Here is a 17,221-nt window from a genome sequence, read left to right on the forward strand (position 1 = left end):
AAATTTTAATAACAGGCTATGAGTTTGCTCATAAATTTAGTTTTTTATGTTGACTTTGATAATTGGTTTAAGATGTTAGAAAATGTGTTTTCTTAAAATTAAAATGTATAACCTGAAATTAGTCTTAGTACAAGTCTTTGGGCATGGTTGTCACAGCATACGAAAAACACCGTAAAACACATGTTTTTGGCCCTTATTTCCAAAAAATTGTCCAAATATTAAAAATTTGACTTCTATTTTTACCATTAAGAACTATAACTTAAAGATTAGAATGTAGCTATTTTTCATTTGGCAAGACAGGATAATAATTTTCAATGCAACCCCCCAAAAAAAACCCAAAACCAGTCCTGTATTTTAGTATCATTTATTTCCCCATGTTTTCTGAGCTTGGTCTCATTTCATGGAGTAGACGCAAGTAAACCATCAGTTATGTGCCAGACATAAAATATCAATATGATTTGAGGAAAAAAAGAAATATGACTTTTTTCCCACACATTTTTGGTATCCTTTTCGAACCGGAATAAAAGTAAAACCTGCATTTGACCTTTGAATATGTTTAATATTGTTGTTTCTGTTATTAGAGAGATTTTAAATTCATTTTGATATAAATAAAAATTAATTAATGCCCAATAGTTAAAATGGTTTTGGGAGGTGGATAGGTAGTTAAATATAAATATACTGATAATAATACAAAGGGAAGCAATTTGTAGAAATTGTAGATTAGAAAGTCAATGAAGTATTGAGTAATTTTTTTTTCTCTGCAGGTGTCATCAATGGGTAACTATTTCTTGCCTTTGACACGTAATGCTATTGGAGCAGCATCCAAGACACAGAACTCACAGAGACAGATGGCTTTGTTAGATCAGTGCAAGACAGTAGCAGAGTGTGCGTTGCAATTATTGTATGCTGCTAAAGAAGGAGGCGGTAACCCTAAGGTAAGCCAGTAGAAGATTGCAGTATGAAAATACTACACTAGCTTCCAGAGATGTATGGCACTCTCTTGCTCTGATTGATGCATGAACCCTCACTATGAGCCACAATGGCCTCCTTCCAATTGCATAGTTCAATAACCTCAATTAAACAATCATAGTGCAAAATTTAACCTCAAGTTACAGGGTATGAGTTTTTGTACCAAAATTGTCAGAGGTCATTAAATGAATGTACAAATGCATTGGGGTTAAAGAACTGTGCCCTGATAGATAAGTATGTTATGGCCCCTAGTGCCTGTAAATGAGCGACATAAGCTGGTCAGATGAGAGCCACCTCTGTGCCGATCACTGCTTTGACACGTAATCGGCCAATCAGATTACTTTTCTGTTGTTACGATTGTCAGACGACTGAATTAGCCAATTAGAACCCCACTTCCGTGTTTACGCTGTACGCTCTCAAAATGCGGTTCTTTTCTGCTAGTAACTGTATTGTCTTTGTAAAAATTCTTGTAGTGTTTTACATGTTCAGTGGTGTATTAGGGTCAGTTGTTTGAGGGGAACGTGGACAAAAAATTCCTGGTGGGTATCATTTTGATCTAATGTTAAGTGTGCGCAAAGCGTGACAAGTTTTTCAATTATTCACTAATTTTTGCCAAAATTAGGGTGAAATTTTGTTTTTATCAGGCCAATTTTCAATTTTGCACTATTGGCAGGGGGGTGTTAGGGGTTGAAATTTTTCTTTTGGGGGTTTAGGGGATTGAAATTTTCTTTTATTGGGGGAGTTGAGTTAGCAAACCAACTCATGGGGGAGGAGTTCATGCCCCAAGCTGTCCCCCCACACTTTAAACGTTGCCTGGCTTATAGTTGCTGGAAGTAATTGGTTTTGTTACTGTTACAATTAAATCCCAAAATCAAAATTCCCAACTTACTTCTGAGGGTTTAGACAATGATATAAATGTAAACTCAATGCAAAATGTCCTCCAAATACCTTTTTGTTTGTGTGAATATAATAAACCCAATGCAAAATGTTCATCCAAATATCAAATCTTGCCGTGCAGTATCATTAGTTGGCATTCCAGATCAGTCCAAATGCATATTTTGTGTATTATGGAATAGTGTAGTTGTAAATCCCAAAGTGAGTTGAAAGAGTATACAATATCCCGGATTGGGGCCAGTTAGTCATAGCTGTTGATTTGTACTGTGATATTTAATATTTAATATCTTTTAATATTTTGGGATTTTACTCAATTCCTGATTAGTTATTTAAGAAAACCCTTTCAAATTGTTAATCTGGAGCTCAACTTTAGTTACTCAGGGATTAGGTTTTCAGGGTTAATCCTGATTTAAGGATTTTTTTTCTCTTTCCTCAAAGATTTTCAGAATTCTCTCAAATATTTCAGAATTTTCTGTTGACATCTTGTTTCATCTATAGTTGGGTGTTCTGAAATTTGTTCCAAAAATGTCCCACAAGTTTGGGCAAATGCAACTTGTGATCAGTTTGTGTACATTTGCAAAATGGCAAATTTAATACAAAATAATATATCGCAAGTACGTGTGACGCTATAATTTGGTCCATATGTGTAAAACAAATACGGCTACCCACCATGTTTGCATTTCGTCAAATATGTTTTGATTTATGGACCCTATATCTTAAAACCACATGTAGCAACTTAACAGGTTATAGAGCACACACTTGTGGACATGTTGTTAAAATGTCCTGTACATGGGGTCACTGAACCTGCTTGCCAGTCACTTTGATTTTTACAAGCCGACGACGAACGTCGGCTTGTTCTGTCTCTTCCCAATTCTTCTTCTTCTTCTGGCAACTCGTGACATTTTTGCGTGACTTGCCACGTTCGCCCTAGCTCTCTTATACTTTGACAGATTTCAACCATACTTGAACCAAATGACCACTGGACTAGGCCAAACGTTTCATTTGACTTTGACCTGACTGTGATCTTTGACCTAGCTATAATGGTCAAAAATGTGATTTCACAAAAAATGCTACTCCTTCCACAAATTTCATGCGATGAGAACATGGTTATATCATGTGACTCGACTTTAGTCGGTGTCTATAGGGTGTGCTCAGATAAGGGGTCAAAGGTCAATAAGGGGTCATTTCCGGTCAAAGTCTAAAAAATATTCAAAAATCACTGTCTTTACAAATTACATAGCAGAGAGTCGCCATTAGCACACATGCATTGCTACTAGCCAGGGTCTTTAGGATGCCTACAGTTTTGGGGTCAAAGGTCATTAAGGGGTTACTTCGGTCAAAAACCAAAATTATCAAAAATGTTCAAAATTTTTTTATCTCAAAATGTAAACAGACCAGATTAATATAACCAACATACATGAATTAGTGTTCCCTGATGTATGCATGGTATTTTTATTTTGGGGGTCAAAGGTCATTAAGGGGTCACTTCCTGTTTTTAGCTGAATAACTTCAAGAATTTTTATCTCAAGAACTGAACATGTTAGAATTTTTTAATTAAAATTGGAACAACGCAATTTGTCGGTGTACATAAGGTTTTTTTTTTTTTTATTGAGGTCAAACGTCATTAAGGGGGTCAAAAGGTCAATCAAAAATTTAAAAAAATCAAAATCCATGTATAAGTTCCGATTAAGCTGAAATTGACCAGGAATATTTCTTATGACATCCTAAGCACAATGCAAGAGCAGTTGACCCCATCCGTGACCCAGGGGTCAAGTTATAGGGGTCAAATTGCGGCTTGTACTCAGCGTCTGTTGACTCTAGTCTTATTTGGCTTTATTATTTTTCCAGGCTGTTCACACTCATGCAGCCATCGATGAGGCTGCCCAAGGCATGAGGGAAGCGGTAGATGACCTGAACACCACACTAGAGGAATCGGCTAGCGAGTTTGGTATCGTCAGCGGGATGGTGGACAACATCACTAAGGCTATTGGCAAGGTGGGTTGGGATTGGATTTATTGATGTCTGGGAATTGTATTGTAAAGGAAAGAGACGTGCAAGATGTTAGAATACCTGCTGCCACTGCAAGAGAATGTAGTTAGGCCTAAAAAAATAGTTTGATTGGCGAGTCCGACCTACCCTAATATTAGGCCGACCCTAGAATTTTTTCTTTCTTTTTTTTGCAATAAAAATAAATTAAAAAATTGAAAAAAAAAAGGAAATAAAAAATGTAATTTAAAGAAAAAAGAAAACAATCCAAGGCCTTTATCAAATGCAATTTACAGCTTTAAAAGTTATCTTGGTAACTTTTTTATCACAGAGAATGTCCTTGAATATACTTTTTTTTTAAATCCCTACCTACCTACTCTAATTTTTTTTATGTTACACCAATCAAACAATTTTTTTAGACCTTATCCTACAACATTATTTCCATATCATACCTATTTTCATGTTAGGGTTTTAACATACACTTCTGGTGCTTTTCCTTGTTCCCATTTATATATGTCAAGAAATTGGTTTATAGTGATTGCAACTAAATGCATGCAATGACCCAGTGACATTTGTCCTAGTTAAAAGCTGTGAAATATTGCACATTACAAATAAAAGGTGCCTACATACATAATGATCAATGAAGACCAGTACTTCAAATTTTGATGACATAAATTTTACATTGTGGGCAAATTGTGGTATGTTTTACAATTGTGGTATGTTTTACAATTTTGATGAAATGATATACTTCTGAATAATAATAATAAATAATTTGAATTAAGGCTTACTAAATTCATGTATGTAATAATTTAGAGACAATATTCATATATAACTGTAAAAACAACCTGTAGTGTTGACAATCTAGTGAAAAATAAATTAAAATGGAAAATACCGAGAAATGACAGATTTAAACACAAATTAGAGTAATTATCATCCACACACAAAAATTACTGTTCAAAAATATCCCAAGCCTTTGAGCTTGACAATGACTCATGATGTCAACCCGGTGTTTTAATGACATAATTTATGTTCCCCCAGGGGTGACCTCGCACCACACTCATATCCTCTGTATCTTCCTCTTTTGCCTCGAGACGTTTGGATTCTCAAGTTAAATTTTAAAACAAAAAGGAAGTCCATTAATTAAATTTGACCTTTTTTGCCAAATTGAAAGAAATGTCATAATGTACTTGAAAAATTTGAGTGGATAGACCACACATGGTAGGAGGACTGGTGTTTTATTGAGAGAGAAAACAGCTGTGTTTCTGGGCATTTTTGTGTTGCTGTGTTTTTGTTGAAATTGTGTTGTCATGGCGACTAGACGTAGTGCTGGAAAAGTAAGTTTAGAATCGTGTTTCTGAAGAGATATGTGAGTGTGGGAGGTGAAGATTGAAGTTTCAGAGTTGATTTGAGTCACTGCATGGTGGTTGCTAAATTGGGAAGCAGCTGCAAGTTTAGTAACAGACTTTGTGATCACTTTTTCTTATGGGTGTCATATGTGATTGCTTTTAACTTCATAAGTGTGGCATTCCAGTCATTATAGTTTTATGAAACCATTCTGATGAGAATTTTGTTGGCGCAATATCAAAACAAATAAAAAAAACCATAATTTTAGCTTCTTCGTCAGGCATTGAATAGCAATTATTGTATTTTATTTGTCAAAGTTCCACCTTAATAAACAAACTTTGGTAAGACTTTAAAAGGAATAACTGTTGCCAGCCCAAGATTAGGGTTACAGTTAGGATTGAGGGATTCGATTTAGGGTTAGGTTTATGGGTGGGTGTGGCTACCACTATTTATAGGTTGCTCCAGAACTTGTTTTATTTCAGTGAATTGTGAAGAAAGGTAACTGCATATGTGCCCATCCACCACAAACTGGTCGTAAATTTGGCATTTACCATTTCGAGATACAATCAAAAACAATATATGGATTTCTATGTAAAATATACAAGAAATTTGACCTTTGATGAACCATAACTTCACTTCCAGATGTCAGATGAAGCTGGTTGAGGTGTCATTCTAAAGCTGATAGTACATTGTTACAAAATCTGCAATAAACAGAAAATGGTCTAGAGCTGACTTTACTACCACGTTGTGGTGGATGGTCACATATGAAGTTGATTTCCTATAAAAACTGAATTGCATTTGCAGAGGAATGTAAAAACTTGTCAGATATTTTTATCAGGGGAAATGGTTTTTGAGATTGTTCAGCAGGTGATTAAAGTTGCTCCTGGATGCATCTCAATTCACACTACCTTCATATTTAAATGCCTCAAGGCAGCTATTACACATAAAAAAATCTGGGATTATGTCCAAAAATGAAAATGTCAATTTGCTGTCTTTTATTTGTATGAAGTGATTTCACAACTTTATTAATTATTAAAAATAAGAAAAGAAAGTTCAGTAATGCGCTGAAAATATTGTTCTATGGGTGGTCAAACCTTTTAAGTTGGGTTGGTCGGTGCAGATTTTGGTCGGTCTGGAAGAGACTAAATGAGCATATAAAATTACAGAAAGCTTGAAAAAAATCCACTGCAGCCAAAAAAATGGTTGTGTGTTTACCTTCATATCTTTAACAAAATGCAAAATCTGTGTTGGTCGTCAACCCCCTCCTTGCCTTTAATGTTTGTTTTGTTTTGTTGTCTTATTTTGACATGCTTTTATTTTTTATTTTCAGACTGATGAAGTTGTGCCAGAGGCGGAGGCGGGTGAATTTGTAGATTACCAGACTAACATGGTGAAATGTTGTAAGGCCATCATCAAACTGTCACAGGATATGGTAAGCATATATATGATAATCACAGAATGGTATTACCTGCAGTAGTACTGGAATTAAGGGTATGACTTACCAGATAATTGTATGCCCGAGTACCCTATGTAATTCACGAGCGTGAACCTGGGTACCCTTATCACCACCAATCAAGTCAAAGTGGAGTGCGAAATTTGCACTTAGAAATATTTATAAATTGTCTCCAAACAGTTGTGTTTAAACAGCAATGCTATCTAGTAATGAAAATATAGGAATGACACATTGGGCATGTATTAATTTGGGACACCCTGTCTCTTTTCAGTGTGGTTCCTCTTGTTGTGTCATGTCAAGCAGCAGGGTTGCCAAACCCCCAATTTGGTAGCCCAATTGGGTGACTTTTGAAGATTTCCCTGTGACTTTTGACAATTTCCTGTCCCATAGAAACCAATGGTTAAGAAACAAATTGGGCTACTTTTCAACATTGGCCCCGGCAAGTTCCGGTAGTTTCCTGTCCCAATGGTTAATAGAAAAATTGAGTGAGATAGAGATGGTTTGGCAACCCTGTCGAGCAGATGAAATTATCATTGTAATGAATTTGTATTCTGTTTAAATTTGTTTATCACTTTTTTTGTTTATCACTTTATCACAGGTAACCAAAGCAAACAGTAATGTAGGTGAATTAGGTGCATTAGCCAACAACCTGACGCATGAGTATGATATGTTGGCTACACAATCCAAGGGAGCTTGTGCTACAAGTGCTCCCGATGTAAGTAAAACATACAAAGCTAATAGTAATGGTGTATACATTGGTTCGCCTCAAGTTATGTAGTGCTTATTTCGCTGGTAGCAGTATCAAATCGCATGCTTAAAGTTAATTCCGCAGAGCGTACATGAATGCGTATAAGGGCGGTTTGTCAGAATGCTTGTAATGCAACCGCGAAAAACATTGATGTCGCTACCGAACTTGAGGTAAACCAAAGAATAGTCATTTAGATGAATTGGGTGCAGTAGCCAAATATGATGCATAATTCTTGAAAAAATTATATTAACACTAATATGAATACAAATATCTACGTAAATTGTGAAAAGGGGGTCAAAGCTTTTACACAATTTAGATGGACGCATCATTTGGTGAACCCGATTAAAAGTAATATGAACCAGATTGTAACTAATGTGATCTAGATTCTCAGTAATGTGAAATTAATGTGAACCAGATTTTAAAGTAGTGTGAACTGAATTCTAAGTATTGTGACAAAATGGAGTTGTGGAAAGCATCTCAGTGGAAATAGCAAAAGTGTGTAACCGGAATTTTTGAAAATACCTATTTTCTTGTGGTCAAAGTTTAAAAATTGCTCTTTCATTGTAAAGATTGGATCGACGAATGATGGTATTGTGTCTTGTTTAAATTGCAGGTTGCCAGAAGGATTCGCACTGTTGTCCAGGACTGTGGTACAGCAAGCATAGAATTGGTCAAGAGTGGCGGTGTGGTGCAATGTAACCCTACAGATAACCTAGCTAAAAAAGATCTGATTGAAAATGCAAGGAATGTAGTAGAAAAAGTAAGTACAGCATTTGATGTAAAAAAGTTCAAGAAACTTGGAAAGTAATTTCATTTCTTCAGAAGATATAAATATAAATTGGTATATGTAGCCCAGTAGCAGAAAGGAATTTGACTAAGTTTTCTTAAACCTGTGGATATATCATGCTGTGTTGTGTAAAAATCTGTAAACTTGGGCAACCCTGGGAATCGTTAGGGAACAAACAAAAAGTTTAATGACGTCCTATAAACAAAAATCTGTTCTTCAAGAAGCTGACCTCCTCCCTCCCTCCCTCCATCCCTGAAACGTTAGTGTGAAATGTCGAAAATTCCAACCGAAAGGTCAGCTTTGACTGACTTTTGACCCCTCCCTCATTTATAGGACATCTTATAAACAAGTCTGGTCTTTAGAAAGCTGACCCCCTCCCTCCTCGGAAACGAAGCATCAAATGTTAAAAATGTCAACCTAAAAGGTCAATATTGACCGACGTTTTGATTGATTTATTACAAAGGTTTTTTTGACCCCGCTTATAGGACGTCATCAAATTTTTGGTTTAGTCCCTCAAGTAAGTTGTCACAGGTTTTTCATCAAAATTTTGCTTCTCTGGTGATTTATAGCTATGAACGGTTAGGTTTTCACCATATGTTTTTCTTCTTCATTTTTACCCCTCTTTTTTTGCAGACAAATTTTGTAATGGCAGCATTGCAAGCAGGTTCTCGCGGCACCCAGGCGTGCATCAATGCCGCCAGCACTGTGTCAGGTATCATTGGTGATTTGGATACCACGATCATGTTTGCATCCGCTGGTACATTGAGTGCAGAACCTGATGGTGGTGCATTTGGTGATCATAGGTGAGTTGTGGCTGACATTTATTCTTTATTCTTTAGGTAGGGATTATAGGGATTTGGAAAGAAGTTTTGGTCTCATTATAGAATGGGAGGTATGATCGATTGTTCTCCCAAGGCAGAATACATACCAGAACATTGGGTTAGTGTATTACATCAAAATAATAGCAAAAAGTAACATAACATTCGTACAAATTTAATTTTCCTACTTCTAGAACATCACGCAAAGCAGCCGGGCATTAGCATTGCTTAATGACTGGTTCTTGGCTAATCACACATGCCGTTAAGATGACATAAGAAATATGTATTACAGCAGGATTGAAGGGTTTTTTTTTTTTTTTTTTTTGATGCCTCGAGTCATTTACCATGGTCATTGGGCAATTCCAGTTGAAATCCATATGTCCCCTTTGGAAGACAGGGAGTGTAGATTTCAAATGGAGTCGTCTATTCAGGTTAACCCCATTTGAAATTCACGCTATTTGTCCGGGAGATAAAGGTCATGTCTTCCATAGGGGGGGTGTATATGGATTTGAACTGGAACAGCCCATTTGCCAGGTCAACATGCACAATATCAGATTTACAATGATGTATGTATTAAGGGTACCCATGAGAAATTGTGCAATTAGGGCTCAGTTTATGATGATCTTTATGGATAGGGTTTTTGAAGAGTGAAGGTAGGTGACAGGAGGGAGCTATAATAATAGTAAGCTTCATACCAATTTTTAAAGAGTGGCACATGCATGTATGTGCATAGTGCTTAGTTTGAATGGATATGATTAGATTTGATCTCAAGAAATTTATTCCCAGTCTTACTGCACCATAATATGGTGTTATGTTACTTAATATAATCAGATTAACAGAAATCACATCACGGTTAGATTGCATAGTCTACACTTACTTATGTTGTAGAATATGGCAGATATCTTTGCATTGTGTTCTAATCAAGTCTTTGTTTCCAGCAGGTTTTCTAGTAGTGTAATTTTTCAGGATGTTTTCTGCAGAATTTCACCAAATTTTTTATATATATGATTGATTCATAAGTAAAGATTGTAGAATATTGTCATTATTCTGTAATCGGATCCTCTTCTTTTCATTTGACTATATTTATTGTTCTGATGTTATGTTTAATCTATAAACTAAAAAAATAATTGATGTAGCCAAGAAATTGGGTACATTTGTGATTACTTTTCCAGGTTCTTTTGTTAAAACAAATAGTTTTAGAAAATGATCTTAACATAAAGATTTGGATTTTCCGTCCCAATATTATTTTTGTGTTGGTATAGTGAGGATGCCAGGGTGGCGGCCCGGTGAGTTGAAAACAAAATCTTGGAAATGGTGTACGAAGTCGCTCAAAAACAGATTTAGTCTCCTCAAATACTGCAGAACATGCTTCCTCCCATGTCATACCCCAAAATTTGTATGGTTCTTCTCATCTCAAGATTGGTATTAGTTCACGTCTCTGTGTGTTGTAGGCTGTATAACCTTGAAACACATGCACCATTATAAGACTTGCTTGCATGTAAAGATGACAACATTGAAACTCTGTTGTAAATGCAGAGATGCTATTTGACATCATTACCAATCTCGAGATGAGAGGAATTATACTTATATCGAGGAGGCTAAATTCTTGACTTTCAAAAGTAGACCTGATCCAAGATGTATTTTTTGTGACTCCAAACCTCACCACATTTTTTTTCCTCCAGAACCAAAATTCCAACCATTCCAATTTTCAACACGGTGATTCTAGAATATATGGCTGGCCACCTCACAGTTGCACTTTTCTACTGGTACTGGTCAACAGCAAGCATGCAATGCTTATAAACTAGTCTTGTTCCGTCGTCGAGAGTAACGCCATGTTTGATTTCGAACCTAATAATAGAAGCGCAATTTATCTGTACTGTGTAAATGCATTGATTAAATCTGCCACTGTGAAATTCAACATGGCGTTACTCTCAACTTCAGACGAGACACACCATAGAAAAGAAAAGGCTGAAATGTGGGTGGCGGACCATAATCTAGAAGCTTTCCATTTTCAAAAACAAAGCGGGATCCATTCCAATCCAAAGTCTGCTGCATCCGTCGCTGCTTAGCATTTTCAGTTGGGGATACATTCTTAAGCTTGTGAGAGAAAAACACATTATGAACTGCTGTGGGCCTCTTATGTTAATAGGCCAAGTACACGGTGTATCATTTAAAAGAAAGTATATGTTAGATGTCTTATAATCATCTGCTGACTTGTTTATTTCCCAACCCATTTTGAAAGCTATTCCAAATCCAATTTAACTTGTAATTTACAATATTGGATTGAAATCAAACTGATTTAACATTAGTCCATGAAGATGAAAAATGATATTAATATACTTTAGTTCTGTGGGTTGACTAATTTGTTTAGTCTATGAAGAATGCGGGTGAAAGTTCTTGTGAAACATCAAATTATAGAGAATTGTTTTGTAATAGCACATTGCAATAAAGGCAACCCCAAATAAATTCCATGCAGGGATTTATGTTTTGCAGCACCTTAAGCATCCTGTAATTTTAAAAAAAAATGGTTAAAATTAGGCATTGGAACCCAAAATCATACAATATAACCCATTTCCCCTGCTCCAATAACATTTGAGCTTGTTTATATTAACCAGCCAAATCACAGTGCTGTCATTTGGTGTCTTCATGCTTTTATACACATCTGCATTACCCATGCATTTAAAAGTTTTTTTCTATAAGCTCACATAACTTCATGGTTGAATTTCTCAAAACTCTCAACTTGGTTTGGTCTTCAGATATAGATCTTCTTGTAAACTTACAGGCTGGTCTGTAGGTTCTGAACTACCAAGTTCTCATTCCTTATAATTCTATGAGTGTGTAATAGTTTTTGGGCTAGCATACTTGAAATTGAGGACTGAGAATGTGAAAATATGGTCGCCAGAATATATATTTGCACTGTTGTCCACAAGGGTAATTTACAGCAGTATATAGGAAGTTGTTAAGAAGCTCAGGGTTATCAGGGCCCACATTTGGCCCTTGTCTGATGGCTACTGAGCATCATAATTGTATCTCAACTGTTTCTTTACCAAGTGTCCAGTTGAAATTTTGAATGTTTTTTTTTTATTAAAATCTCACTTTAAGGCATTTATTTAGCAAAACTAGAATGGCCATACACTAAGGGAAAATATTTTGAAACACAAGTTGAAATGATGGTGGACAAGTTGTTGTGAATCATATCAACTGGACCAGTAGGTGGCAATGGACAAGTTGAGCATAAACCTAGCAAACACAATCACTTTTTAAAACGTTTTTATATAGATTTTTTTTTGTCTTTGCCATAGACGTTTTAAGAATATTATGTCAGGTTATATAATGGACTGTTTTTGAAAATGTTTTGTGTTTACTGGGAAGTAGAGCTTTGATCAACCAGGAATTATCTGTTAATTTACTACATCTCAAAGTGTCAACAAAAAAAACATATTATATTTTCTGTTTTTTCATTCATGCTTCCATTATTTTTTGCTTCCATCAATCAATCAATCAATCAATCAGCAAGAACAGCTTGAAGTAAGTTGTCGATCCTTGATGTTATCATTGGCATGCTGAATTCAAATCATCTCTATGTAGTATATAATTATTATCATATCCATGGCTTGTCACACAATTTTTACGTACTCTGATGTGACGAACAATAACGCACCTGTCCTGTTTATAGCTCTATATTTCACACGTCCGTGTCTATGATGTGACGTTCAAAACAACCATGTGATCCCGCATGCTCTCATTTTTTTTATATCAACATTATATGTAATGTATAGGACAGATTGCAAAATATGCATTGATTTTCTGAATGTGCAGCCGACGAATTAATGACTATCCCGCTTAATGAAGATATTTGGCATGTATTTGTCTTCTTTACAACAAAAAGGCTGCTTAGAGCTGTACGATATGGTGCTGTGTGTTTTATGTATCATGATTTTATTATGAATTTGACGATTGGACACCAACAGCATGTCTTGTTATTATGTCCGTGTATTTCAGATATCTACTGTGTTTAAAAAAGGAGATAAACTGCACGTATGTATCGTATAGTACATATAGAACCTCGTCCCGCAAAAAATGACAATGACTGGGGAAAAAACAGTTGGCATGCATGAATTATATACAGTGTCTCTTGTGTTTTCTGCTACATGGCGGCGACATCAGAGTAGGATCCCCCTGTTTAGGAGCTTCTTGTACGATGTGATGTTGTAGCCAACAGTCGTATGTTTGCCACCAGAATTTATTAGAGAGTAGTTCCGCCATTCTGCTATCTCGATCTGTACAAATTAGAATCGCTGAAATTTGCTCAAACTTGCTACTTTAATACTTAAAATAGTGACAGAGATTGGAGGTTATTATGCTTAACTCTCTTCACGCGGGTGTCGACTGCAGACAACAAGTTTCAAAATTTTTTTAATCAAAAATTTCAAAAATGTAAATTTTCATGACCATATTTGGAATTAGCATGAAAAATGCATTAAAATGAGTACAAACAAGCCTAGTATTGGTTTAGTAGTTATTAAGATAGCTCTCCATAACATTGAGAAAATATTTCAAAACTTGGAACTTTTTCCGTTGAAGCGCATGGCTTGCACGCAGAGCATTAAATTGGTTGTGTTCATGGAGGACTGAAGTATTCTGGACTGTAAATTGGTCTATGTGAAAATGTCACAAAGAATCTATGTGCAGGGGCATGACCTGAAATGTTCAGCCCCAGTGGGCAGGGGGCTGAGAGGCTCTACTGTGCCCAAAATAGGATGACTTTTCTTGTTTATGGTATAAACCCACAAATTCTACCCTAAGTACGCACCTGATGTGCCTGTATTTACTTGCCTGCATCCTACTGCTATTGCTACCCATACAGTGACAGGGCTAAAATATTCTGGGATAGATGAAGCGGTCTTTGGGAACATTGCATACAGTTGCGATACATGTAGATAGTCTTTATAAACATAAACTTAAGAAATGAGGAGGTAGAATTAGAATGAGAAAAAAAGTTGTTTGGGGAAGTAATTGTTTTTTATACATTTTCAGTTCTTATTATGGAAATTTCTTGAAGATGTTAGTAGATATGGGGCAAATTTTGGCAAATGCCCATGACACTGCTGCTGTTGTAACATATATATTACATACCTGTGCAAAAACCCTTCTCCCCTTCCTGCTATTATTTCGCTGCGCCCTTCCCCTAAATCAAATATTTATTAATTATATGTTATTGTGTAATGACTGCATTGTTAAAATACATAACTCTTAATAAGATAAAGGCAAGCTTTTTCTTTGGAAAGGCTCATACATGATGTCAACATTCAATTAATATTACAATGGATAAAACTGCAGCGTTGTAATAATTTTATTAACTTCCAATCACATGTTTAGGTCGTACTTCGTTTGGGGCAAAAAGAAATACCGCATATAGTGAACAAATTTGAATGAAATGAAATTGTATGATTGCAGGGTCAGAATATCGTTCCACTGTGCAGGAATTAATCTTGATTCTTGCAGAAGTAATTTGCAGGAATCTTTTCGATTCTTGCCAATTAACTTCTGCTTTTCAAGTTTGCGAGAATCAACTTTGATACGTGCGCTAATCTGTTTACGAAAATCATTGCGAGAATTGATTCTTGGATTCTCGCCGAAATTCTGATCTTGGACTGGAGGTTGGTAAACTATATTATGGTGTTACAGTTGCATTCAGTAATTAAGCTCCTTTGAAGTCGAATCTTAAAAAGTATTGTGATATTCATTTCAAACTTATTTTTCCTAATGGTATGAGTTTGAAGTAAATATTAACAGGTATTGTTCACACTTCACCAGTGTAAATACTGTATGTATTATTCCGTCATTTACAACAATGTAAGCATGTACACGAAATTAGCCTTTTGTCAAGGCTTCATTTAGGGAACAGACAGCTTCATTCCATAAGCTGTATAATCCCCGTCTTGATACAAGGCTAACCCTGGGTATGATTATGTGAAGGTAATACCAGCACTCTGCATTTCTGTAGCATCTATGTTGTGAAAATATGTCAAATAATTATATGTAAATATATGCAGGAATTGAAGTTACCCTACCAGGATTAGGCATAAATTAAATATTTACTTGGGTAAATTATGAATTATGATTGGATTGTGAAACTTGAGAGAAACTTCTAGATTTTTCTTGATATAAAAACTGTCACTGCTACTTCCTCAACAGCGGTGATATTTTTGGAGTTGATCAGTAAGTGGACAAATTGCACCGTAATTTCCATTTTACCTTCTACATGCACCACCAACGCAAATTGGCAAACAAGTGTTTCTAGTTTTCAAATATTTAATTTTGATTTAAAACCCTCAGTGAAATGAAAAATATGTAGAGCCAGCATGTTTTGATGATTGTTGTTTGATTCAGTAACTAGACATTACGTGAAGAACATCAATCAATGAGGTTGTCGGAGCAAATTTTGGTATAAGTTTCAACTTTTAATTTAAAAAAAAAATGTTATGTCTGCATGCATGCCAGAAGTCAATTTGCCATGGTGGTGCACACCTACCCTCATGGGGTGCAATTAACTTACTAATAAAAGATTTGTGTGTGAACGAAAATATTGCAATTTTCTTTGCAAAAAATGTTCCATTCATTTTCATGGTACATTGATCGTTATGGCAGGCCATTGAAGTATAAATTGAAGCTTAACAAAGGCACAAATAAAGACAAAATTAAGAGGCTGTGTTAAAATAGGCATTATCATGTTGAAGTGTGTTTTCCTTGTGTGTGATGTTCACTATTAAGCTCTTTGTTTTTTCTCATGGCATGTTTACAATGGTGCATCAAACATGTTACGATAACAAGCATGTCTGTTATTGTTTTGCTTCAGTATTTGGAAACAAATAGTGGAAAGAATTAAATCCAAACAGTGTAGAAACACTTTTCTGCAGGACCTTATTTTGGGACAAATCTTTACTTTTCTTTCGATGGTATGTTGGAAACTTATTAAATAATATAATAACATCAAAATATTTTCAGAATTTTGAAGTTAAAATGCAAGTGATTCAAAATATGCTATTTAAAATTTTGACTGGATTGTTAAAAAATAGGTCATAATCTTGAATTATAAATTGGGCCAAAAATGTTATTTGGGATTTTCTCTGAAACCTAAGCATTTTTTGTCCAAATTTGACCTCGCAGATGAATTTGTCATGTATTTGCCATTCTAATTATGAATACTCTATACAGTTTTATTTAGACCAACAATTTAGCAGTTATGAGGCCAAAAGTTTCCATAATTTCATGGTCAAGATCATAAGTTATTATGCACGACCAGCAAAATCTATGTCACTACCAAATTCAATTTGGGTGAAACACAGTACAGATTGTTTCATTGCCCATAGATTTGATAATGTTGGTGTTGTAATGATTAAAACATTTTAGTTGTCCAATGGATTTATATATAGCCAAAATATTAAATTCTCGATCATGAGAGCCAACTTGGGTACGCACAGTTATTTGCGTCAAGCGTACTACGCAAAGACCGGCGCTTACAGCGCAAAGACAGCTTTTGAGAATTGGCCAATCACACGGTTGTTGCTAGGCAAGGTCATGGTTCGGTCATGCAGGTCGTGCGATCGTGTTATTCTATGAAAAGTACACTGACGCAGAAGGTACATCCTCTCATGATCGAGAATTTGTTATTTTGGCTATAGTATGTCTTCTACAGGGTGTATCAAAATAAAGTATACAGTTTGTATACAGTTTGAAAAATGCCACTAGATTAACAAGTATGATTCAGCTGTAAATTATATCATTTGGACCAAATACCGCATACTTTTTCATCTAGTGGCATTTTTCAAGCTGTATACTTTGTTTTGATACACCCTGTACTTCATCAGCAATGTCATCATCATCATCATCAGCAGCAGTAGCAGCAACAACAACATAGTCATCGAAATCATCATCAGTATCAATTATCGATAGTATAGATCTTATATTACATGAATTCATCATTTTGTTTGTGACCAGTATTACATTTTTATGCGTAAAAAATTGAGATGAAAACATGTGCACGGTAGCTGATTGGAGTAGCCAGGTTTGATGTGTTTTAATATAGCATGATTTATTGAATGCATCTATAGTTCTAGTAGAAAAAAAGTTGATATTTGTTGTGTATTAATGTAGAGAGTTTTAGGTGACTAAATACTGTGTTTAGCTTATGTAGAAAACTACCCTGATATATTAGGTAT

At 35.4% G+C, this 17,221-nt stretch overlaps 1 protein-coding gene across 1 annotated transcript in view; it reads left to right on the forward strand.

Annotated features, from left to right (window-relative positions):
* LOC140142249 (talin-1-like) overlaps positions 1-17,221 on the forward strand; it is a 276,867-nt gene that overhangs the window by 221,922 nt on the left and 37,724 nt on the right. Inside the window, 6 exon segments of the mRNA XM_072164217.1 lie at positions 765-935; positions 3,712-3,858; positions 6,524-6,625; positions 7,245-7,361; positions 8,008-8,154; positions 8,815-8,984. Of these exon segments, the coding sequence (XP_072020318.1) occupies positions 765-935; positions 3,712-3,858; positions 6,524-6,625; positions 7,245-7,361; positions 8,008-8,154; positions 8,815-8,984 (854 nt within the window).

This window comes from Amphiura filiformis, chromosome 20 (assembly GCF_039555335.1).
Source record: "Amphiura filiformis chromosome 20, Afil_fr2py, whole genome shotgun sequence".
Classification (NCBI taxonomy): domain Eukaryota; kingdom Metazoa; phylum Echinodermata; class Ophiuroidea; order Amphilepidida; family Amphiuridae; genus Amphiura; species Amphiura filiformis.